The sequence below is a fragment of the Microcaecilia unicolor genome, chromosome 3 (assembly GCF_901765095.1).
Source record: "Microcaecilia unicolor chromosome 3, aMicUni1.1, whole genome shotgun sequence".
Lineage (NCBI taxonomy): Eukaryota > Metazoa > Chordata > Amphibia > Gymnophiona > Siphonopidae > Microcaecilia > Microcaecilia unicolor.
This window is the reverse complement of record NC_044033.1, coordinates 420,536,437-420,562,738: the sequence shown is the minus strand read 5'-3', so window position 1 is coordinate 420,562,738 and position 26,302 is coordinate 420,536,437. Positions and strand designations below refer to the sequence as shown.

The 26,302-nt window shown below is 41.0% G+C and overlaps 1 protein-coding gene across 1 annotated transcript; it reads right to left on the bottom strand.

The window, feature by feature from the left end:
- Positions 1–2,732: 2,732 nt before the first annotated feature.
- LOC115467121 (protein odd-skipped-related 1) lies at positions 2,733–11,489 on the bottom strand. Its single transcript, XM_030198831.1, has 4 exons — positions 11,222–11,489; positions 6,406–6,486; positions 4,364–5,060; positions 2,733–3,758 (listed from the first exon to the last, which is right to left on the bottom strand). Exons 3-4 carry the CDS (start codon positions 5,002–5,004, stop codon positions 3,623–3,625), a joined length of 777 nt encoding a protein of 258 aa, XP_030054691.1. The 5' UTR covers positions 5,005–5,060; positions 6,406–6,486; positions 11,222–11,489; the 3' UTR covers positions 2,733–3,622.
- Between the last annotated feature and the right edge of the window lie 14,813 nt (positions 11,490–26,302).

Here is a 26,302-nt window from a genome sequence, read left to right as displayed (position 1 = left end):
TAGCACAACTATATTTCTGTTTGCGTTAGGTTTTCATATTTTGTAACTGAAATCTGAGGACAGGCTTTTGAAATTGTTTTTCTTTTTCTAAAAATGATTGTTTTTGAAATACAGTGAATTCTTATCACAGTTTGGACTGTGCTTTGGAAGATGTTTTGGATTACCTTTTAAGAAGGTGATGGTGGTGCCAAACTCTCTCCCCCCCCCCCCCCCCCCACACACACACACAGCTGAGTTGCTCCAGTTGGTGGTGAGAGGTAGTAAGGAAATCCAGAATAGGCAATGCATGCTTCATACTCTTAACTAGTTCTCTGGGCACAGATCCCAATTCAAGCTTTTCTTCCATGGAATAAACATTTCTGATTTAAGACAGCTAACTGAAATCAATGTACCGTAACTGATCAGAATAAAATGCTACCAGCAAGGAATTATCAGTGCCTGCCTTCACTTTCCCCTAAAGTCAAAAGTGTTTGCTATTACTCAATTAGGGACCCTTTTACTAAGCTGCGGTAAGCACTAATGCATGTTTACTGTAGGTTACAAAGCATTAGAGCAAGGCACGCTCAGGTGTCCTGCAGTATTTATTGGATCGATCGCCTTTCCATACACTAAAAAAATAGAATTTATTTTTTAGTGCTAGAGGCACGTTGGGGGCAGGGAGCAGGAGCAGGAGTGCCCAGTGCTAATTGGTTACCGCAGCTACATCACCGTGCGCTAACCAATTGGGGCATGGTTAGCGCAGGAGCCCTTACCACCTAGAAAATAGGTGTCATTAGGGCTCCCATGCTAATGGCCATTTCTTCACTCATCATGTAATTAAACTCTAGAATTCATTACCAGAGAATGTGGTAAAAGCAGTTAGCTTAGCAGGGTTTAAAAAAGGTTTGGCTAGCTTCCTAAAAGAAAAGTCCATAAGCCATTATTAAAATGGACTTGGGGAAAATCCACTGATTATTTCTGGGACAAGCAGTATAAAATGTATTGTACTGTTTTGGGATCTTGCCAGGTACTTGTGACCTGGATTGGCCACTGTTGGAAACAGGTTACTGGGCTTGACGGACCTTCAGTCTGTCCCAGTATGGCAACATTTATGTACTTGTGTACACTAATTGGGAATTAATAGGAAAATGGGCCCATTTTACTTCTGCTCTAAAGTGACCTTAGCTTGCAGGAAAGCCCTCTGCTAGTGATAGCTTGAGCCACTTTTTAGTGCAGCATAATAAAAGGCCCATTCATTTGTTAAATTCGACACATGCCTACTAACACCTAAAGCTCTAAGGGCCAGATGCATCAACCATACGTAAAAAAATCTAAAACGTAAAAGTGCTTACCAAATTTGAAAAAATGAAGAATGCACCAAAAAAACAAGTCACATATGTTCGGTGCGGTATTGTAAAGTACAATGCATTACAGATTCGTTAAACTGTTGTAATCCCCGTCGGTAATCGGCCCCTAAAGCATGCGCAGAGCAGCCAAGCGTTATGCTGGCTGCTCTGCGCATGCCACAAACGTCAAAACAACAACCACAAAAAAAAACCCCATAAACACGTGGCTCCCCGTTTCCCCCTGCTTAAAATATAAAATCAAACCAAAAATTTAAAAAAAGGATCGGAAGGGGGCAAAGGCGCTCATCAGGAGTGTCCTGTATGGACGGTATTCCCCCCCCCCCCCCCCGCGAGGTCGCCTCTGCTTGCCGCTTCCCCCTGTATTAAATAAAAAATCAAAACTTACGTCAGAAGGGGGCGGGCCCAGGTCAGGAAAGGAGAGACGTCCTGAAGAATCGCAGCGATCAGATGATCTTCTTGCCCGTGCAGCGCCTTGACACAGAGGTGAGAGGCACTGTGCGGGCCCAGTAAGGCGGAGGAGGGGTCTGGTGGAGGGGGGGAGCGGCAGCGATGACCTCAGGGGGTGGGGCATGGGGCAGAGGATGGCAGGAGGCGGAGCTGTGGGAGAAGGAGAAAGAGAGAGACAGGAAGGGAGAGGGGACGGGTCTGCTAAACTTTTGATTTTTGGTTTGATTTTATATTTTAGGCAGGGGGAAGCGTGGAGCCACGTGTTTGTGTGGGTTATTTATATTTTCAAATATGCCAGCTTGGATTTTTATGCTGCAGGGAGAAGCGGGGAGCAGTGTATGTATGACAGCTCAGGCCTTAACCACAGGTCTGACTTCACGTTAAATATATCGCGGTAACTGATTCGGTGCAATCGTCGGCATGGTTAGTGCATTCCAAATTGTCCACATTACAATTGGAAGTGACTCATTTGCATTCCGTTTTCGTTAGCTGCTAGCGTCGTCGGAAAATGGCCTTTAATACATGCTACGGTTGAAAATTTCTTCGTTAAAGGGTCGTTAAAGTTTAGTGCATCTGGGCCTCAATACCAGACACTGAATTTGATGTCACCTGAAGGAGGAAGATGCTTTCATTTGCCTTTTACAAGTCATAATCACGAAATTGTTTTTTTTTTTTTAGCTAAATGGAAAAGCCCTGTTTTCAGTAGCCAAAATCCCCCTTGTTCCCCATTTAAAAACTTTTCCACAGAAATGGTTCAAGTTACTACTACTACTATTTAGCATTTCTATAGCGCTACAAGGTGTATGCAGCGCTGCACAAACATAGAAGAAAGACAGTCCCTTCTCAAAGAGCTTACAGAATAATTGCACATAGCGACACACAAAATTATTAAAGAATGGCTTAATTTTAAGAGTAAATTTCAGCTTGCTAAGTTTGCCTGTAAAACAGCCATTTATTTTAATACTTAAAAAATCCAGTGATAAATGTTAATTAGCAAAATCAGCATAAAGTGCCACATAAACATACCTTTTTTGTTTGTTTACATAATGTTGGAATGTCTTTTTCTTCACTGGTTAAAACAAAACAAAAACAAAACCTTTTCAGGCTGAAAAGGTCATGATTGTCAGCTTAAAAGACTCCCCATGAGACAGAGGTGTCTTAAAGTACACATGGTACAATTTTATGGTTAAGTTAGTTGGTTCATTTATTAAATTGTCTTTCTTTGTGCTTTAAGGTGCCCCAAAACCAAAGCAATCCACCAAACATATAACCCCCACCTCATTGCCCAAGGCACCAAATCGAAACAAACACATTTAGAAAGTTAGGAATTTCTATGTCCAGAGTTCAGGTACTTTGCTTTTCCAGGTTCACACGAGAGCATTAGCCATAAAGAGTCTAAATGATGTGGTAACTTCCGGGGGAAGAACCGTTCTTTATCCCTATTTCAAACTGTCACTCTTTCCAGGAAGGATCAGTGAACATCAGCATTGTATACTTAAATGTACTATGATATATTTTATTCTCAGAACTTTCCACCCTTAACCCCTGATTCTTAGAGGCATTAAAAAAGGGAAGTTAATATTTTTCATAATCTAAGGTTTGAACGAGGTGACTCTCCAACTCTTCAGCTCCACCTTTTGGCATAAAATGTATAAAGTCACACGGATCCTGTCCGACTCTTCGGATCGGTTTCTCTTTTTCAACAGAGCATGTTTGGAAGAGCATTTTGTCATAAGGTTCAGTGCTTTATTCATTGGACTGAGTTCCACATTTGGCATAATAAAATGATGTAATAGTTCCTTAAAATAATGTCTGACAAAATCGATAGCTCAGCATTTTATTTTTGAAGGTTTAAGCTCCTTTACTTGTGTGTGTAGTGTCTTGTGGACAGCGAGTGTTCTGGACTGGCAAAATCCTTTTCCACATTCCTGACACTTGAAAGGCTTTTCTTTTGAATGAATATATCTAGGGGAAAGTGGAAAAAAAATTATAAGTAATTCTTCCTAATCAGTTTCACCCAAAGTGCATTATGACGTTAGTTTGATTTTTTTTTTTTTTTTTGCTATGTCTGCATCTTGATACTTTTTAAAATGTTTAATGCTTTAGGCAGTACTGAAAGTAAGGACAATGGAACATGCATTTTATCAATATATAATGAATTCATGTAAATTCCTTGGTATGATAGCAACATTGAAAATCATGAGTAATTTAAGTTCATATGATATGTTAAATATTGACTACGCTTCATTTCTTATTTTTTAAATCTTGTACAAAATATCTTAAGATTTAGGCATTTAAATATCCCAACAACAGTTCACCTGTGCACAGTCCTTGATATTAGAATAACAAAATACAGGGGAAATAGATGCAAATGGAGTAGAGACTTTTTTTTAAGTATCCCCGAGGAAATGCAAATAGCCAATATCAAACATATTTATGTGAAATTTTCTGACACTAGAACTATGAAACTTAGACTGAAATGTACATAAATGTAATATGGATTTTACATAATAAAAATGTTTCTAGTAATGACATTCCTGATATTCTTTACATGTTAATGAACTGATTACCTGTGATCCCTAAGATGGTCTTGTCTTCTGAAAGCTTTATGGCATACGTCACAAGTATACGGTCTTTCATCAGTGTGGGTTCTTTCATGGATCAAAAGATTATAGGACTTGGTGAAGTGCCTGCCACAGAACTTACAGACAAATTCTTTCTTGGTTTTAGATGGTAATCTGCCTCTGGTTGGTTTCTTCTCTGGTGATAGTTTAGTAACATCAAGAAGGGAACTCAAAACAGGAGAGCCTCGGCTATCTGCATGTGCCATTTTCAAATGATCCTCTTGGGTGGCTGCCACAGCCAGATTGGCAAAATCAAAACGGGGTTTGACCTTAAGTGGCATATTTGTAGATTCTTCTTTAGGGTGCATAGCATGGGGAAACAAAGGGAATGCAGGTATCTGGAACCTAGCATCCATCAAATTTGAAACCCCAGGAATTTTGGAGAAAGAGGAACGTGGCAAATGCATCGCGGGATAGCCCAATGTCCATTGGTGGAGATGAACAGCATGTAAGGCACTGAAGCCATAAAGATTGGGCAAATGGTCTGCTGGCACCGGGAGCCCATTAAAAGCTTGCAGGAAGGAATAGTTAGTAAGCTGTAGAGAAGGGTGAATTGGCACTGGAGCTGGCAGAGTCTTGCTCCCCATGATGGTCGGTTGTAGAGTCAGCTTGACGAGGCCTTTCAGTCTCCCTCCAAAACTTTCTATATAAAATAAAAAAACAATAACGTTACTACTACTACCATTACTAATATCACAACAAATGTTACTACTGTTAATATTAATACTACTACTGCCACTACTAGTACTAGTACTAGTAGTAGTAATGGTAATCCTTTCTTTCTCCCTCCCTCTAAACACACACCCCAAGACAGCTTGTACCCTTTTTCCTGTACTAAGTGCTGTGAGCCAATACATATATGCAAATATAATATACTTTATATATCCAAATCTGTGTGGATTGCGTATTCTTTGGGAACCCACTGCCTCTGTGAAGTGGACCCTGGGACCAACCCTAGACAACGATAGCTGACATCTAGTAGTAACAATGGTTTGCTTTATAGCATAAGTGAAAGTTGTGGCACCTGTGGGCTGCCCTTGGATAGGAGGCTACCTTGTACATCTATTGCACTTGCTGCCCTCAAATATTTGTACTGAATATCCACAAAAAAAAAAATCATTAAACTTCCAAGTGACAGCATTTTTTCTACTTTATTTTTCTTTGATATTTTCTAAAAGAAAATGTATCCCAGAACATGCTTTATAAAAGTGAGGTGTAAAATTTCCATGTGTACCAGTACTTTGAAGGGAAATTCAAACTCAACACTTTTATTCATTTCCTGTTGTGCATATTAGCATAGACAGTGATTCAAGGACTTCCACATATTTTGCATTTCAACTGCTAACTAATACTTCAGTTATTACTCTTAGGACCCTGTTTACTAAGGTGCACTAGCATTTTTAGCATGCGCTAAAACTTAGTACGTGTTGACCGCGTAGATGCCCATAGGAATAATATGGGCATCTGCGCAGTTAGCACGCAGTAATGATTAGCATGCTGTAAAAATGCTAATGCACCTTTAGCGTGGTTTAGTAAACAGGGCCCTAACTGTAGATTAATTCACAAGCATTGTAGCACACTCATTCGATGATATTATGACAATATCTTGTTGTACACTTTTATACTAGGGTTAAAAGAATAAGCAGACATTATACCATTTTTTTCCTGGCCCAAAGTGTCTGTTCTCCTGCTAAAAATCATTGGGTTTGCTAGCACAATACATTTGAGCCTTACATTTATTTATGTTCAGATTAAACATTGTATTTAATTTAAAGTTTATTTTAATAGTTTTACAAATAGCTTTTCAGGGCAGGTTTCTTTCTTCTGCCTTCTGGACTGCATTAAAATATCTTTAGAGAAAGAAAAGACAAGGAAGGGAGACACTAAATTTCAGCCCCCCACAGTTGTTTACTGAAAAATCACCATATTATAGTTTTAATTATGTTTGTCTTTCATCCTTCCGATTTATGTTAGAATCTAAGCCTTACCTAAAGCAAAGGACACAGCTGCACCACAAATCAGGAAACAAGTAAGAAAGTGACCAAACTGCCTTTACTGTTGGACGCCACCTAGGAAAAAATGGAAAAATGTTCATGTAGTAGTTAAATCAGTGGAAATCTAGATGAAGAGTCTACGCAGAGCCCAGTCTGGCAGAGTCAGACAGGTCGGTGAAAGGTACAGCTACACTGACGGGTTACCCCAGTCCCAGTCATACAAGGAAGAAGACCTGCCCAGAAAACTGAAAGGTAAATACGCCCAGCACTAAAATCTCTCTTTTGTTTACCAGCAGAACTAACTCTAATTATGTCAAATTTGTGTGCTTCAATTGGCTCCTTAGGTGTTTTCAAGAAACTGTTTTGTCTGGAGGGGAGTGCGGGGAGGGAAGAAAGGAGGGAGAATGAGTTCATAATTCATAAGTTATTAGGAGATGCCTTCTGTCTCACAGAAATCATGTATTTGCTTACTTCTGATGGTTAACAAGTATTTATTAATTTATTATCTCATTTGTACCCCACAGTTTCCCAACAATGTCAGGCTCAATGTGGCTTACAATGCACCACAGAGGCAAGTGCCAATGTAGCAAAATGAAACTAATACAGCAAATCTACAAGTGATAATGGGGAAGAATAGGAATGGATGGGGATAGAGGGCAAGCTGGTAGGGAAGGGAATATGTCCAAATGTCTTTAGTTTGGTGTGCGTCCAGCAGTGGAGTCACTCAATTCATTATGAAGGCTGAACAGGTCAGCATCACCCTTGGACGTTTAAGGTGTAGAAGTGCTGAACTTTTGGGAAATGTTTCTTAAGTAAGAAACGCATGCCTGGAGAGAATGAATGGTTAGAACATTTTTCACTTTTAAATAAATTGGTACGTTATGGTTCTCATTTTCAAAGCATCTAGACTTACAAAGTTACATAGAGGCGTATTTTCAAAGCACAAAGTCCCATAGCTATATAACTTTGTAAGTCTAGGTGCTTTGAAAATGAGAACCATAATGTACTTGATGGTACCAAATGTCACAATACAAAATGTCTGCCATACACAAAATTAAGGACTGAATGACTGAGGGGAGGGGGGGGGCAGTTCAGTTTGCTTCTGTCATGTCTTGTTTAGTGTGTTTGTAGGCAGGGTTAAGAATGCTTCAGACGTGGAGAAGGGGTTTAAAGGGAAAGAAAGCAAAGTAGATTATTTTGGACAAAAGTTAGGAAAGCATGGTTAGAGGACTTTAGCTGTAACCAGTTCCAAAGGAAAAAGAAATTACCTTTCACATAGTCAAGATGAATCAGCCCCAGAAAAAAAAATGTTGTGTGACATTCCACAGCAATGACCCAGAATAAAATAGTATGATATTTTGCCAAGATTGCAGGCTAATTGGCTATATTACCAACTGTGACTGATAAAAAGCTATCTCCACTTGTAACCACTTGAAGACTGATGTACATCCCCAACAGTAAATCCTGTAAAATGCCATATTTTGAGAAACTTTAAGCTTTGTCAAAATGGCTATGGACTCTTCACTATTTTCCAAATATAAAATTAAGTTGAACATTAAAGATGCAGAATTATGTACCCAAACTGACAAACCCATTAGGCCTATTTGCTGAATTAATTTTCTGTCCATACAGTACAGTTAAACCTTGCCTCCAGCTCTGAATACGGGAAATAACTGGATTTACCTGCAGATGGTTAGAAATTCCTGATGGCCTTATATGAATAAGAGAAAGAGAAAAAGGGGGATTTTGCACTTTTGGATTCTCTTCCTCTTCTGTAAAATGTAAAATAAACATGCTTTCTCACTCAATTCTCCTAAGTAAGAATTGAAAGACAATTCTTCTCTGTTTCCTGAAAGGTTGTAGAGATTAATATATACCTATTGTAATAATTTTGTTTGTTCGGAGCAGTTACGGTAAAAAAAAAAAAAAAAAGTACACACCAAGCACACTTCTTTGATATCTTCGAAAAAACAGGACGGCAATTTAGCAGCGTACAAACGATACATAGGAATAAATTAGAATTTGCAATCATCTCATAATTGGATTTTTTTTTCTGTATCTGACTTATGATCTCTACTGTATCTATATGAGAAAGGGAGAGGAGAGACCTATTTAAATTCAAATTTCCATCCTGCTGTTTAATGCGTGTCCACTTTCCCCCAGCTCACCAAAGAAAGGATTGCCATTCTTTGATTTCTTCAGTGCTTCGCCACCTCTACCTTTAATTCTGGATCATATAAACAGATCCTTATCTAACATTTTACTGAAGAGTCTGGGTGACTTATCTGCACCCCACGAGCAATAAACAGTGCCATTTTTAAACACAAGACCTGCTTGCTGAGTAATTTAGACCAGACCGCTAGTACACTGACATAAGACTGAACAAAAACCTTCTCTGCCAAGATAAATTTACCCTGCAAACTAGGACCATAAACTTGAAAGACTACATCTGTCCCCAGCTTTCTTGTCCTTTGTACTACAATGCAAACTAGGTACTAGAAACCGTCCTTTCCCATTGTGTAAATCTATCTCTAGACAGCAGCCTTAAGAATTTTTAACTAACCACGTTCTGATATTGTACGAGCTGGAATTGTTGCTGGAAAGTACATTTCTCATCTGCTGCTTTCTCTCAATTTGTATTGTTCATTTTGAATTATCTATAACTTATATGTTGCCTGCCTAGATATCGTTTAGGGTGAGCATCAGTTCCAGTAAGAATCTGTTTCTGGAATTTGTAATATGCTGAATAAGAAAATAATGTAATTTTGTAGACAGTCTACTAAATATATATATATATATATATATATATAAATATGACTGTTTGGGGACTGTATGCATGTCGTTTGGGTATGATAACATTCATTTGTAAAATTCACATTTCTAGGATCCTCTTCCAAAACATGACATGCTTAAATCTATTATCCATGTTTTTATACAAAAATTATACCTGCCAGCATATTATTGAAACTTCAGCAGACCTGGGTGAAAGAGGGGAAATTTTACCAGCATGGATCATATTCCTTCAGAGTTCGTTGTACTTGAACTCTTTATGCATTACAAACGGAGAAATGTTTCTGGTCTATAGTTGTATATTTTATTCGTTTTGTATAAGTAATTTTGCAGCCTCAATAGGTTTTGCGCTTTGATATTTCAAGTTTACTAGAAACACAACTAAAGCTTAGAACATACAAGTTCACTTTGTTTTAAGGGAACACAAAAGATATAATTACTGGTATTAATAGAAACAGCAAGAATCCAGCCAGCATGTGCCTCAGATATCTTTACTAGAATTATCATTCACATGTTATTAGGAAATCAGTGGTGACAGGCTAAAAGACCACCAGCAGCAAAGCTGATTAATAATAGAGAATTTTGAAATAAAATAGATTTACAGGTTCGAGGGTTTAGTGCTGATTATTAAAATCACTGGTTCTTCGTAGTATATAGTTATGCCTAGTGAATTAGAGCAAACTTTTTTTTCCCTATTTACTTGCCTTCTACATGGGATCGTGTCTACCGCTCAGTTTGATTTAATTTACACATGCACTTTATATTCCTCTGTTACGGAACAGCGTAAATTTTAAACGATAGAGTTTGGTTCTACCACGCTGCACCCAGCAATGGAAATAAAATAATAATTAAAAAAAAAAGGGGTCAACAGTTGCCAACCACGATTTTCCATCCGTTCTCATCGTCCTTTGTTTCAAATGAAAGGTGCTAATGGATTACTGAAGTTAAAACTTCTCTGCACTCCAGGTTTGAGAAGTGGAAAATGCAGTTCTGAACATAAAACGTCCTAGAAGGCCTTTAACCATGGGGGAAAAAAATATTGATGCAACTCTAGTATAACTTGATTGGAACAAATCTATAAGGAATTCACTTTAATCAAGTTTATACTAAATTTTTCCTTATATCAACTTGGTAAGTATGCTGAAAATTCATAATTATTTCAGCCTGTTTTAGCTTAAACTTTTTTTTAATTGCGCACACTTTTAAGTGCTTATGCACCTGTTTGATGCCTTTGGTTTGTCCGCTTAATTTAATCTGATAATCTGGTATGAAATAACTAAACTCAACTTTTATTACATGCTTACAGCTGGAACCTACTATTACGACATTACGCTTAAAATGTTATTATATTTATTATTTATTTATTATTTTGAGGTCTATTTAAAAAAATGTTCCTCAATGCACGTTAAAAAACATATGTGTGTTTAAATAATTTCGGTGCCCTCCAGCTTTATGATGGACACAACAGCAGACACAACCACGCTAGATTCATATCAAAATTTACAGATTTGGAATACTAAAGCAACTCCCAACTGGTCACAAGAAAATAATGCTCTCTAGATACTGCACCCCACAGCCAGACCATTCCAGTGTAAATTCATTTAGAAGCAGGTCTCTCATCTCATTGCAACTACAAAGTTCAAAAGAGCCAGAGAATTGTACCTACCTGTTAAAATAAAATTGAATCTAGATGTAATGTATCCTGACATCTAAATAAATTCACAGACTAATCAGGTTTGATTCATTCGGAGAGCTGCCCAGCAAGCATGTAACGGTCGCTTTTGAATAACGTGATGGAGAAATGAACTTTTCTAATATGGTTTTGTGTACTATTAAAGAAAAAAAGATATGGTAGCAAAAGGTGTACCTATTCTCTCAAATTGATCACCTCGATGCAGTGTCTATCAAAGTCTCTCCCCCCTCCCCAAAGCTCCCAGATCAGCTCTCTAGGGCCGAATCTTCGGTCTTTGAAGGCTGCATCCAGTCCGATGAGAATAAAATGAGACCTGTTGGTATTTACCTATTGCTGGTGCCTGATGCCTGGGGCTGAGTTTAAGAGCCGTGGATCCCCGGCGATGGGGGTGGGGGAGCTTCGGTGGAATTCCTGCAGGAGACAGTGCCAGGCACAAAGCAGGAGCTGGCATGCTCCGAGCTGTGGCAGCAGCGCAGGGCCGAGGGTAGGGGTAGAAGTGGCTGCCCCTCAAGCTGCTGTCCCCGTTCTCGGGCTGTGCAAAGAGCAAGATCTCAGATCACACTGAACTCTTTCCTCTACCCGCCTCCTTATTTCAAGCAGCCTGTCAGCACGCATGCACTCCAGCCCCTCAGAGCCAGCCCTCCCTTGCAACAGCTGGGGAGCAGTAGGAACTTTAAGCAGCTGGTTTTGGAGAAGAAAGACTTCCAGAGTTCCAGTGGAACTTGGACGGCTTAGCTGTGCGAGTACTTCATGAGAATCTTCCAAAGGAGAAAAGAGTTTCTTGTTAAGCTGGATGACGGACAATGAGGGCAATGGAAGCTGCACTGACACTGGAGATGATATTCAAAGACAAAGTAAAACTTGCCATAAATTTAGCATAACATTGATTGCACACTTTCTTCAATATTCATTGCAAGTCACATTGTGCAAAGTTAGAAGGTTCGGTCTGGATTATTAGATCGATCTAAATTAACAGCATAATAAAAATCAACAGAGGACTGCTTATGAGTTTAGAGAAAATATTAATAGCTCTATTATAACTTAGATATACCAGATGTAATGTTCTCCAAATATTTGTTCTGAGCACCTAATATTATAGATGTTACTGCTCAGTTTGTACAGCTGCACCTTCACACTCCAGAATGAGACCATAAAATCATGCACCGTCAGGAATCCCAGCGCTCAAACTGCTATGCTCATTTTTCTAGACCTCCAGTTGCTCTGGTTGAAGTCACTGAGAAGGTGAAAAGCCCAAGTACACTTACACCCGAAAACAAAACAATGAGCACCTGAAATCATAATTGCTATAAGATTACCCCCTCCCCCCCAAATTTTATACACTGCGTCTTAAGTTGTGTCAACTAATTTGTCCGCACACCAAATTGTGCGCACAACTTAATTGATTAACAAACCAGTCAGAGCTGATAATTGGTACTTAACAACCAATTAGTGGCACTAATGGGCTTTGATTAACATTTATGTGCACAACTTTCTAGGCGTATTCTACAACGTGGTGTTCATAAACGCTAATGCGCACAGTCAAAAAGGGGGCATGTCCATAGGCATGGAGAGGGCAGGTTGTGGGTATTTAAAAAAAAACAAACAAACTATGAACACTATTATTGAATACACCCGATCTGCGCTTAACAGGTATTTAGGCCTGGTTTTAGGTGGCCTAAATGGGTGCACCTAAATTTTAGTCACAAGAACAGTGCATGAGCATATTCTATAAACTACGCCTAACTTTAGGCTTAGTTTATAGAATCACACTAACCACATGTTTGTTTGTTTTTTTGGTGCTGATTTTTTAAGGCCCATTTATAGAATTTGGCCCATAGAGTACATTTTGATAGGTGCACTGTGAGACTAACACTGTTCATTAACATTATTTAGGAGCCTTTTTTACAAAGGCATGGTAGGGGTACCGAACCGGTAGTCCACGCCAAATCGGCCCTACCACTGGTATAGCACAGGAGCCTGGCAGTAGCTCTGAAGTTGGTGAATGCAGGTTCCCGTGGTAGAAAATCATTTTATATTTTCTACCATGGGGGGTGTTCATGGCAGCAGGGGCGGACTGTGAATTCAGGCAACCAGGCAGTTCCCAAGGGCCCAGAGGCTCTGCCAGGATGCCCAGATGCCTAGCGCACCACTGGTGATCTAGTGGCCTCTGCAGGGGGGGGGGGGAAATGTTCTTTCCTGCCCAGCCCGCTGGGCTGCCGCTATACCCTCCCAACTGGCACCACCGTATTTTAAAACCGGCAGCTGAGTCTCCCTGTGGAAGTCTCACAAGACTGTTCAGAACTGTGAGACTACCGTGGGAAGTCTCGGCTGCCATTTTGAAAACACGGTGATGCTGGCAGGCAGGGGAATAGCAGAAATGCAGTGGGCAGAACATGCCCCCCCCCCCCCCCGGCAGAATCCACCAGGACCCCTTAGGTAGGACCAGGGCAGCGGGGGCATCAGCTGAGCCAGCAGAGGCAGCAGGCAGTGTCGGGCAGGAAGCCCAGCCCACCCTCAGTCTGTCCCTGCCTGACAGCAATCAGAAGCACAACCATATTTTCACGTGCTGCTCTATTGCCGCAGGGTTAGTGTATAAGCCCTTATCAACTGCTAAATAGCCGGCAGTAAGGGCTCAGACAGTAAATAGCCACACACTGATTGTAATATTAGCGCATGACCATTTACTGTCCCGTTTTAGAAAAGGCCTTTTTCCTACTGCGGTAAAAAGTGTCCCAGCGCGCACCAATTTCATGCGCCAAAACTAGTGCAGGCCACTTTTTTTTTTTAACCGTGGCTTAGTAAAAGAGCCACGTATTGTTTACAACTGTCAGCACTATTTTTAAATCATAGGAGGCATTACCGCAAAATGGGTCCCCACACCTGGCAATGACAGCAGAAAAATGTCAAATTTATGGCAGGCTGCACTAAGAATATAGGCCGGCTGCCATCTACACGAGTTAGCACTTGTAAGGTATGGCTCCCCCCTATCCTGCTCACTTTTGGTCACCTCCTTTTTGGTTATATACCATTCCTGGGTAATGGAGCAATTCCCTCACTTAGGGGTCCTTTTACTAAGCTGCAGTAAAAGTGGGCCTCCACTAGCTTCAGCATGTGTTTTTGGTGCATGCCGAGGCCCCCTTTTACTGCAGCAGGCAAAAGGCTGTCTTTATTTCTGGAAAAGAAATGACTGTTTGGTAAGTGAACCTCTTGCAGTAGTGGCGTAGTCACGGGTGGGCCGGGGCCCACCCACTTAGGGCTCAGGCCCACCTAACAGTCCTAATAAAGTCTACTTGGAATGGGTCCTAATAAAGTCTACTTGTGAGTTTTGACTGGTTTCTTGGATTGGATCTTCTTCCACTCTGCATTCGTCCACCTAACAGTAGCACACATTTAGCGGTAGCTGGTGGGGATCCTAAGCTCCGCCAGCTGAAGACTTCCCCCCTAATGGAAATGAAAGCGTTCAGTTTTCAGCGCATGCCTGCTGCAGCCTGCCAAGGTGGAAAGAAGCATTTTCCTGGCAGCTGGGATATTTTTTTGGTGGTGGGGGTGGGGGGTGGGGTGAGGAGAGAACACTTGGTGCCCACCTCCGTCTTGCCTAGGCCCACCCAAAATCTGGTGTCTGTCTACGCCCCTGTCTTGCAGTGCGGCCATTTCGGGGGGGGGGGGGAGTCCTTATCGTCACTCACTGAGTTGGCGGTATGGGCTCCTGCGCTAACCTGGCTGTCACCAGGCAGTGCGCAATGCCGCCTGATTACCATCGGGTAAGCACCGTCGCTATAAAATTGAAAGTATTTTTGTAGCACCGGAAATGGCGCATGCTGGGGTGGTGGGAGCTATCACTGAGCACCTGGGTTAGCCCGGCGGTAGTTCCGGATTGTCACTCACCAACCCTTTACTAAAAGGGCCCCTTACTGAAATACTGGCATCCCTTTTCCACCCACTTTCAGTTCTCCTGTTTAATATTTTATTACCTTCAATTTATTTAGGTATTGTAACACTTCAGTGTCCCTGATTATACAGGAAAATACAGCTAGTGCTTTAAGCCCTCCATTAATTGATTAGACAATAGGTATCAGTTATTTCATAGCCCCCACCCCCATGAGATCTGTTACAGTTTGGGTGGTGGATGATAAACAACCTCCCAGCAGAGATAAGGACTGTGTGTGAGTTGAAAAACAAACCCCACACAGGGATCACTGAAGGAGAAAAGGGGATTGAAGAGCTGGAGCGCTATGGATGGCAGATTAAATAGTCTTTTCCTGGCCTCATGTTTAACTCCCTTTTTATCTGTTACCTCAAGCACAACTAAAAATTATTTTATACTACGGATTTTGTAAGAAACCTATCATCCCTTCTTTCTGAATCTGCCTGTATGTGGAGTAAGTGTCATCTGTACAACTCTGCCTGTCTGTTGCATGATAATACTGTGTGCATGCGGGTAGTCCAAGAACATTAGCTGTCCTGTGATTCTTCACCTGGGGGTGAAAATCCTTTCCCCACAAATAGACCAGAGGAGACTCCCAGTTAACCTAAAGATAGTTTCACTGGAAAAAAAATCACAGGAAATTAAAGTGAGAATCGAGATGTTCTGCTGATATAGAAACGTGACGGCAGATAAGAGCCAAATGGCCCATCCAGTCTGCCCATCCACAGCCACCACTATCTCCTCCTTTCCCCTAAGAGATCCCAAATGCCTTTCCCAGGCTTTCTTAAATTCAAGCACAAGTCCTGGTTCTCAACTAAGATCAAAGTGCCCACCCTTGTCAAATTATCATCAAAAATCTCTTAAACGTTTTTTCTTCTTCGAAAATCAAGCCAGCACACGCAGTTGGTCAGAGGGCAATGAAAGATTCAGTCGTGCGATGTTTTGCATCTCCCAAACAGGGCAGGGAGGAGAACATGCTGACAGCCACTGCAACAACTCATGTGAACTTCAGATGCAAACAGGCTGGCATTTTACACATCAGTACAGGAAGGAAAGCAGCAGCGATTATTTACCTCCCCTAGCTAAAGAAGAAAGCAAACAAAATAAAAATTCGAGGTTTTCAAACAGTAAGTTCCAATTGAATGGGTTACTCCTAGAATACTATTTTCCTTCATGAGCTAAAAGACAGAATGTTTTTAATTAATTTTATTCTGATTTCTTTCTCTCCTTTATGATTTTTTTTCCCCTAAAGCTTGTTTTAATTTTACAATTTGCAGCTGTTCAGCAAACTGTATTTGTACGAAAAGCTTGTCAGCTAAGTTAGTGAACTGGAGCCAGAAGGCAGCACATTTCCGTGTAAGACATTCCAACATTTATGTTAATGTAATTTACATGATGTCATTTCACAGCACTGTAAAACATAATATAGCACCTGTAATGTATGTAATTAAATGCGAATCTACAGTCCACACGAGGGTAAACGTAGGGATCAGGCAGAGATTCCCCCCCCCCCCCCCCTAGCGTCAGCATTTTGGCTATGGACGAGCTTCTGATACAGATTAGAGCTGCTGGAAGCGAAAAACAAGCCCCCCAAATGAGACATCACATGCCAGAAAATCCATCAGCTCTTGGAGAGCTTTGCAAACGTTCAAGAAATCGAATGTTTACAAGCCCCTAAACAACTCTGTTTGGAAAGCAGCGAACATGCATTCGGTGTGTGGTGGGGGGGGGGGGCTTCATAAACATATGGATGGAATGGTTCGGTTTACTGAAATTTCCTTAGCAAAGTGGACCAGGCGTTTTGTGACATTAAAATAAAATTATATTTATATAAGGGAAAGGGGGCTTGATATACTGCCTTTTTGTGGTATTTTGCAACTACGCTCAAAGCGGTTTACATATATACAGGTACTTATTTTGTACCTGGGGCAATGGAGGGTTATGTGACTTGCCCACGGTCACAAGGAGCTGCAATGGGAATGGAACCCACTTCACCAGGATCAAAGTCTGCTATACTAACCACTAGGTTACTGAGATATCATTAGTAGATCACTCAGAAGCAACTTAAAGATTTGTTTGATAAAAACACAGCTAAATATTATTAGACCATCCATGTGCTAATCTCATTTAACGCTGCAACTTTAAATCCTGAGTGGGCGCGCCTTGAGTTTCAAGTCCAGTTTTTCCTCCTTCTTCTTGCACGAAAAGGAAGGTAAAGCAGTCACCTGTCAGATAAATGTTGTCCTTATCTTAAAAGAGATTGGAAAGCGTTATGGCTAAATGATATTGAAATACATTTTAATACGGTTGTACTGTGTGAACTTAGATTTTCCACGCTGAATGATGGGATAGATGGCAAGAAAGAAGTGGCAGCTGTATTCATGGACCAACATCTTAACCCCCTACAGAAGTGTTCAAACACAATCACACGTGCCACTTTGCATTTGGCAACAGTCAGTCAATGGAAGACACACGTTCAGTTAAAAACCCATAAAACAAGGAGTTCTTTTGCCGAACCACGAAAAGCAATAAATAGTTTCTGCACAAGTGTGCGTTTGGTTGTCAGCGTTCTTTTTGGATGTTGCTGTTTGGAAGTTGTTTAATAGCCAGATGACGAGGAGGTAAACAAAACAAACCAGCTCAGAGTTTGTAGACCTCCGATGTCTGCAGACACCGTGCATGCGGAAGGAAAATTGCCAATTTCTTTGAAGCAAATGATTCTTCTAAAATTCGAATACAGTGGTTATATTATATACACATGGCCTCTAATTTCTTTTGCCTTTAATCACTGGATTTACACTATTAAAGTTATACTCATGTATTTATGAATTATCAGCTCAAAAGATAAAAAGATCTGTTATACAGAAAAAAAATTAAAAATTAGGAACAAAATAAACTGGGTATTTTCCCCATATATAAGAGAATAGTAGAGGGGTAGCAGGAAAGAGAGACAGACAGACGCTAGATAGATAGGAATATATACACTTATCTGCAGATGCTAGTAACATAATAAATATATCCTTTATTTCATGCTACAATTCAACAAACCTGGTTGTGATTCACCTCTTGCTATTTCTATTTAGTAAGAAGCAGTGATCCGTGTTTAAATTGTTTCTCAAGAAAAGGCATTCTTTAGACAAAGAATTAGCAATCAGTGGTTTGTAGAATAACTAAAATTTACAACTGCTTAACCAAACTTATATCAAGAGCAAACAGAAGCGAAAATCTGCAGTGTGCAATCCTGAAGAAAACTCGCCATCTGCTGGTGACAGGTAGTAATGAAGTTGGTAAACTGATTTCCTGTTTATTTATCTTTTCTGTTCTAGCTTCTCTGCCAGTTTCAATTTGAAAACCAAAATTATATTCTGAATTGTTTAGAGTGTAACAAGATTGTTACATTGTTTTGAGTCTTTCCTTATTATTCTCTCCCTTTTTACGGGGCTGCTTTCTATAGATGTCTTTCCTTAGACTTACAAAGTTGAACACCCTCCAACTTTTTGTTCAAAATATCTCTACACTCTGGGTAATATATTGCACTCTGCCATCTTCTATTTTAGAGCAGTTTAGTTCAATGATTCTCCCAACTGTGCACTGGATTTTGGGAAGCATTTTGAGACCGTGGAAGGAAATGAACGTCTAGAAGCAAGGTTAAGAAACAGAGGGTGGATGACCTGAGGTTAAATTTTCCCTTCTCCTGGGATCAAGGGCCAGTGCTAAGGCATTGTTCTTAGGCAAACTTTCAACCTTGTATTGCCCCACTCAATTAACTTTCAGGTCTGTAGTCTGCCCCTCTCCCCAAGGCAACACACTTTCAGATATTAAAGTGTGTTGCTGCTTTTGTTGTTGTTGTATGTGTGTATACCACACAAACTTAAATAATGAAGGTAATTCCAAGTCATTTACCCAAGTAAAGGAGTATTTGAAAATTGTCAACCCTTCTTTCAGGTGAAAATACAGGTGGCTGTCAGGATCTATTTTGCCCTTCAGAAGCTAATGCCCTAAGCAATTACCTAATCTTGCCTCATGGTTGGCTGGGCCCTGCCCTGAACTCATCTCAGGGGTTCTTTGATGCTAGAGAGAGGGCTACAAGGATTGCTTAAAGCTGTGGTCAGCCAGGAAAGGGAAGGATAAAGACAAAACAAAGCTGGGAACACAGCTACCCTCCCACCTCACCTTTTTTAATACCTTGATCTCCATGCTGCATTGATTGGTGCACTGGAGGACAGTGCTAATGAGGGCCGTGTTTTCAAAAGGTCTCCCCTCCCCATCTATATCTGTCGGATTCTAAAAGGCAAACCACACTGCACCAAGGGTCCCTTTTACTAAGCTATGTAAGCGTCTACGTGCGCCCAACACGCCAAAATGAACTTACCACCCGACTACTGCATGGCTCTTGCGGTAATTTATTTATCTTGAAAACCTGACTGGCTGGGGTGCCTCTAGCACAAGGTTTGGGAACCACTGCTGTAGACCCTGAGTACAGTCTTATGGCAGTACCTGAAACAGATGCTGAAATGAGTGGTATTAAATGAATTGCAATGTGTACAGCATAGGAGCCAACTTTTCAAAATTATTGGGGGTGCTAAGCCCAATGAAAATAACCCCTCCCTGGGCACATACAAGGAACACTTTTACATGTCCTTAAACATGTGGGATGTAGATTATAATCATCATTGCACCACTTGTGTTCTCATAGATATAGACCTTCTGAATCAATTGCACTATATAATAATGCCCAACATTATTACCATCACAAAACACATTAATAACAAGCATAGAAAGGCAAGAAGATGCTAAAGTGTGCATGAAATAACTAGTATAGTTATAGAAACATAAATAGATATCAAAGCGACAATTCCTCTCAGCACACTAAAACAAAACTGAGCAAATCACTGTACTGCATTTATCTGAAAACACAGGAGTCCTGATACACAGTTCCAAAACAATGAAAAAATGTCACTGGTTGTAGCCAAAGTAGGAGCAAACAAATACTCAGTCCAGAACCTTCTTCCAAAATAAAGTTTCTCCAAAGCGCACAATGTACATTTCCTCAACTCAAGCTGAGTTTCGAGTTTCTTCTTCAGGAGGAAACAGCTAAAATAAAAATAATCACACCCCACATTAATCTTATTAAAGATCGTAATAATATAAAGTATTTTAACATATTAAAACATATTAGTAACTTAGAAATATATCAATAAAATCATGTGGAGGGGCATTTTCGAACAGGGACGCCCATCTCTAAACGCACCCATCTCTGAGGACATCCCCGCGAAGGGGTGGGGCATCCCGTATTATCGAAACAAGATGGGCGTCCATCTTTCATTTCGATAATATGGTCGGGGACGCCCAAATCTCAACATTTAGGTCGACCTAAGAGATGGTCAACCTAAATGTTGAGATGGTCGACCTTAGAGATGGACGACCTCGGTTTTCGCCGATAATGGAAACCGAGGATACCCATCTCAAAAACGACCAAATGCAAGCCCTTTGGTCGTGGGATGAGCCAGCATTCGTAGTGCACTGGTCCCCCTCACATGCCAGGACACCAACCGGGCACCCTAGTGGGCACTGCAGTGGACTTCACAAATTGCTCCCAGGTGCATAGCTCCCTTATCTTTGGTGCTGAGCCCCCCAACCCCCCCCCCCCAAAAAAAAAACCCACTCCACACAACTATACACTACTACCATAGCTCTTAGGGATGAAGGGGGCACCTACATGTGGGTACAGTGGGTTTCACGTGGGTTTTTGAGGGCTCACATTTACCATCACAAGTGTAACAGGTACGGGGGATGGGCCTGGGTCCGCCTGCCTGAAGTGCACTGAACCCACTAAAAACTGCTCCAGGGACCTGCATACTGCTGTGATGGAGCTGGGTATAACATTTCAGGCTGGCATAGAGGCTGGAAAAATGTTTTTTAATTTTTGTTTTGGGTAGGAAGGTGTTGGTGACCACTGGGGGAGTAAGGGGAGGTCATCCCCCATTCCCTCCGGTGGTCATCTGGTCAGTTCAGGCACCTTTTCGAGGCTTGGTCATGAAAAAATTGGAACAAGTAAAGTTGGCCAAATGCTTGTCAGGGGTGCCCTTCTTTTTTCCATTATCGGATAAGGACACCCATCTCTTAACCCCGCCCCGCCTTCAGTACACTGCCGACACGCCCCCGAGAACTTTGGTCGTCCCCGTGATGGAAAGCAGTTGAGGACACCCAAAATTGGCTTTTGATTATGCCAATTTGGGTGACCCTGAGAGAAGGACGCCCATCTCCTGATTTGTGTCAGAAGATGAGCGTCCTTCTCTTTCGATTATGCCGCTGATAGTAGCTGCTTACCAATGGGAAAACTCCAGTACAATCTCTCATTCAAACAAAGCTTAATTGCTAGAAAATGTTGAGTTTAAATATACCTGTCACATTATAAATGGCATCACTAACCAGTGACGTTGCCTTGTAGTGCGGCAGCACCAGTAGACATCATTGAACTAAAGCCATTCAACTTTATTTAAACCCTTAGGGCTAACAGCATCCCACTGAAAGATGAAATACTGTTCTTTACTACTTGTTAATTTTCTACTTGTATTCTGGATTGGTCACTGCAGAAGTCAAGATGTTGGGACCTTTGAGTTGACCAAACATAGCACATCTATTACTCTTAAACAACACACCTTTTTCATAAGCAGAGAAACATCTGGCACATCCCACCAACTGTACTAGTAAAAATGTGGTATACTGTGTGTAATCTGCCCATGTGGCCTGCATTACATTGGCCAAACAAGGCAAAGCATTAAAGAACGTATTGGACAACATTTGAGTAACTTGAGATGTAGTTCTGAAACATTACCTCCATACATAAGGTGCATCTTTAACAATACAACAAAACACAAATCCTGCAAAGTATGTCATTATTCTTCCCAATGGGATACCAGAGGGGCTTTATCTCTCCTACATCTCAAGTTACTCAAATGTTCTCCAATGCTTCGCCTCATTTTGGCCAATATAATTACAGGCCACATGAGCAAATTATACAGTATAGCACATTTTCACTAGTACAGTTGGTGGGATGTGCCAGATGTTTCTCTGCTTATGAGAAATGTGTGTTACTTAAGAGTGTTAAATGTGCTATGTTTGGTCAACTCAAAGATCCATCAAGCCCAACATTGTAACTTCTGCAGTGACCAATCCAGAATACAAGTAGAAAATTAATGACTATTTTTACACTCTCTTAAAGAAATTCCTGAATGCAAAAGCATTTTGCTTGGAATTCAGAACATTTTCCACTGGACCAAAATCACTTTAAAAAAGATATTTCAAAGACTAGTCTTCTTTTGATAGGAAAATAGGTTTGGAGAACAAGGGTACTGTAACAAAGGCAGAAGTGACAGGTGAAAGTAATCAAAATTCTTTTGAAAATTAAGGAGAGGAATGAGTTTTCATTTTCTAAATGTATTGGTTAAAGAAATATGATGGGTCAGAAAACTCAGAAAATCTCTTGCAGCTGGGCTTGAACTGAGGTTGACTAAATTCTAGGGGTTTTGCATGAGCTGAAAAAAAAACATGAGTTTTAACTTTTTTTCTGGTACAGAGTCATATGTGTAATGACCTGGTATGGTAAACTTAAAGAGTTAATTTAGTAAAATGTTTGTACAAAAAGTTTCTCATTTTTCTCTCCAGCATTTCTCCTATTCAAAAGAATAGACTTTCTAATTAATAAATTGGGTAAAATGTTTGACAGAAACAAACTTTTAATAAATGAACCCATAAGATTTTAGTACTCCATCAACATTATCAGACAAGAAATTGAACCTATGAGATCCTGGAAGCTAAGTGGCATCAGGTTCATTTATTACTTGGTACAAGACCATCTTTCAAGAGCAAGTACTGTGGCCTACAAAAAAAAAAGTCAAGTTACTGCAGAGAACAGCTGTAGTCATGTGATAGACTGCAATCACTAGAGTGTAAGGAAGCAAGTAAGGCACCTACTTCTATTGTGATCATTTCATGCACCTTGTTTTTAATCCTACTTCTGCTAGTCTTAGCATGCAACCTTAAAAAAGTATTTTTTAGATATGTTCCTGGATTGAAGTGCTTGAGTTGGGAGGAGGTGGCTTGCACAGTGAGAGGTCATTTTGCAATTATACCTCACACGGGCTGTGTTTCGGCGCACAACAACGCCTGCTTCAGGAGTCAAAAAGAAGACACAGTTAGGTGTACTTGAAGTGAATTCAATGCTCCAGCATATAATATGAAAAACGCCGTCCACTGCAGTTGCGAGGGTACTTGTTATGATTGGGGTCAGAACCCCTCTCAAACTTACCTCTTTCCTGGGGGTCAGCTTCTTAGCTGGCTTCTGTTTCTTTTGTCTGTCCTTTCTGAGCTGGCTCTGTCTCTCTGTGCTGGCAGCTTCCAGCAGCATGGGGCTAATTGTTTCACTTTACTACAGCTGTGTGTGTGGACGGAGTTAGCTCTAACTCTCTTTGGGTGTACTGGCTTCAAGTGCTTCACGGTGTTGCATTGGTGTGGGTTGGGCCTCTATGGGTTTCAGTGTGCTCTCTGGGTCAGTGTACTGTTGCCTGGGTCTAGGGAGTGTGACATCATCAGGGAGGGCCTTGATAAGGAAGTGGTGTTCTTTCCTTCAGGGCCTTCACAACGTTTGCTTCTGGCTACTTGCTTTAGGTCCAGGTTAGTTTAGTGCAGTGTGCACTTGTGACTTGTGTGTTTGACTTCCCTGTTTTTCCCTTTTGTTATGGTGAGTAGCACTGCTGTTGGTGCAGTGCTGGAGTTTGGTGCTGGGAGCACCCTTGTTAGTAAGTGCTTAGGAAGCACCTTTTGTTGTTTGGGTATTTGGCTTTCCTGCCTGTTTCCTTGTGTCTTCCTCGCTTTTCCTCGTGACCTGTGTTTAGCTGCTGTAGCTTGGTGCTTAGGAAGCACCGGGGTGAGAACCTGTGTTTAGCTGCTGCAGCTTGGTGCTTAGGAAGCACCAGTGTTAGGTCTGGCATTTGTTTTCCCTTCCTTTTCCCTTGTGGCTTCCCTGCACTTCTGTTAGTGTAGGGCGTAGGGGCACCCCTGTTAGTTTCTGATAGGAGCACTGCTGTTAGTGGAGGGCTTAGGAGCTTTTCTGTTGGTGCTGGGCTTAGGAACACTTTTGGTCACTTTAGGAGTTAGATGCACTTCAGTTACAGCTTGTTCTAGTCCTGGTCCCTGTGTCGTCCAGTAAGTCCTGCCGGCTACTCAAACCCAGGAGCTCAACTCCTGGGGGGCTTAGTAGCTAAGTGCAGGTGAACCTGTGTGGACCAGTCCGGTGTGCTCCAGTCCAGTGTTCCAGTCCTGTGTCCTCCAGTCTGGAGGATTTCAGTCCAGTGTTCCAGTCCGGGGGATTCCAGTCCAGTATTCCAGTCTGGGGGATTCCAGTCCAGTGTTCCGGTCTGGGGTTCCAGTCCTGTGTCCTCCAGTCTGGGGAATTCCAGTCCAGTGTTCCAGTCCGTGTGTTCCGGCTCGCTGGGCGGTGCCTGCAGTCCCTGCCGGTGTCGGTGTGCTTGCCCAGCGTTGGTTGGTGGGTTTTGCCTGCTGCTGTCGCTCCTCATCAGCAGCCCAAAGGCTCACGTTTGCTCCAGAGCCCGGCCCCGTGGGCTCTGAACCTGAGAACCTGACAGTACTGCTCTATACAGAGCCCACTGGTATGCTTGGGCATTGAATTCACTTTGAGTACACCTAACTATGTCTTCTTTTTGACCCCTGAAGCAGGCGTTGTTGTGCGCCGAAACACGGCCTGTGTTGGGTCCTCAATAAAGAATTTCAATTGTCCCAGTCTTGAAGGCCCAGTGTTGCTTTATTCGATGGTGAAATTTGATATGATTTACTATTAGGGCCCTGTTTACTAAGCTGCGCTGTAAGCATCCTAATGTTTTTAGCATGCACTAACACTAGAGGTGTTTATTTCTTGTAACAGAGGCACCTGTAGGAATATACAGGTGTCTGTAGCATTAGCATGCACTAAAAATGATAGCGTGCATTAGTAAACAGGGTCCTTAATTACAAAGGGGGCTGTTTACTAAGATGTGCTAGCATTTTTAGCTCATTCTAAGAACCAGCGTACACTAAAAGCTAAGACACCCATTATATTCCTATGGGTGTGATGCATTTAGCACACACTAATTTTTAGCATGTTAATGTACCTTAGTAAAAGACTCCCAAAATGTGTTAAAGCAGTTTACAATAAAAATTATAAATCAACAACTACTACTAAACTAAGCATACAATGTTACAAAAACATAAAACTATAAAACAATTACAAAGAAATAAAAATAAAATCATAAACCATAACTATCTTAAACTAGCCAAGTTACAATGTACAAAAATAATATAACAAACATGTTATAAAATTCAGACTGGTGGTGGGACCTCTCTACAATGCCCCTGTAGGCCTTCTCTATGTACCTCTCTATCTCCCTCAGCTCCTCCAAGTCTGCTACTTTAGCCTAAAGAGAATGGACTCATTCTCTGCGAGCTAGGAGCTCTTTGCATCGAGCACACACACAAAACCTCTCACCAGCTGGGAGATAATCATACATGTGGCAATCAATGCGAAAGACCGGATAGCACTCCTCTCACTGCTGGACTGCTGTCTGCATCTTAGTATTATAGAATTGTTTAATTAAAACTTCTTAAGGTACTAGGGATATCAGATGAATATAAAGAGCCTTAAGATTATATGGTATAATTTATAATTTACTTAGTGTTTGCTTCTCATAAACTAATTAAATGTAATTAGAACTCCAATGAAAACTCTCTTGTTGTCCTAATAAGAATAATTGAGTATGAAAATTCTACATGGTTGTCATTCATGATGTTCTGGGGAATTATATTCAAATCTTACCTTTTCTAAGGCAGCAGCTTTCTCTGACCAGATTCAGATGGAATTAGGCCAAATAAATATGAGGCCGTTCTTTTTTTGTGAAGCCCAGCTAACAGGCTCATGATTTGTAAGGGCAAAACAGGTCAAGTGCAGCAGTGTCCTTTTGATGTACACCAGGTGCAGAATAGAAATATTTCTTCCTCCATACTCCAGCCTAGACTAGTTGAAGTGGCATATTTTACTCCATAGCTTAATACTGTTGTTTTCTAGGTAAAAGGAAAAGAGCATTTAATAACTTAAACTATAAAACTGGATGTAAGTAGATAACTGTAGTATATCTTTCATACCATATATCTATATCTATTAGGAGTGTGTAGCCAAAAAATATTTGCATTTATTTAGTTTCCCATGCTCTTCATAGGAATTTTCATTTTGGTGTTTTTATTTCTTTTTGTTTCAGGAGCAATATCATAAAAAGTTTGCATCTTTCAGAAAGAGTGTGCTCTATTTACAACTCAGGAGCAAACACAGAATTTCATCCCCCCCCCCCCCCCCCCCCCCATCATTTCAGGCAAAAACCTAACATAAAATGACATAGGAAATATCACTTCCATTTTCCATGTCATTTCAAATT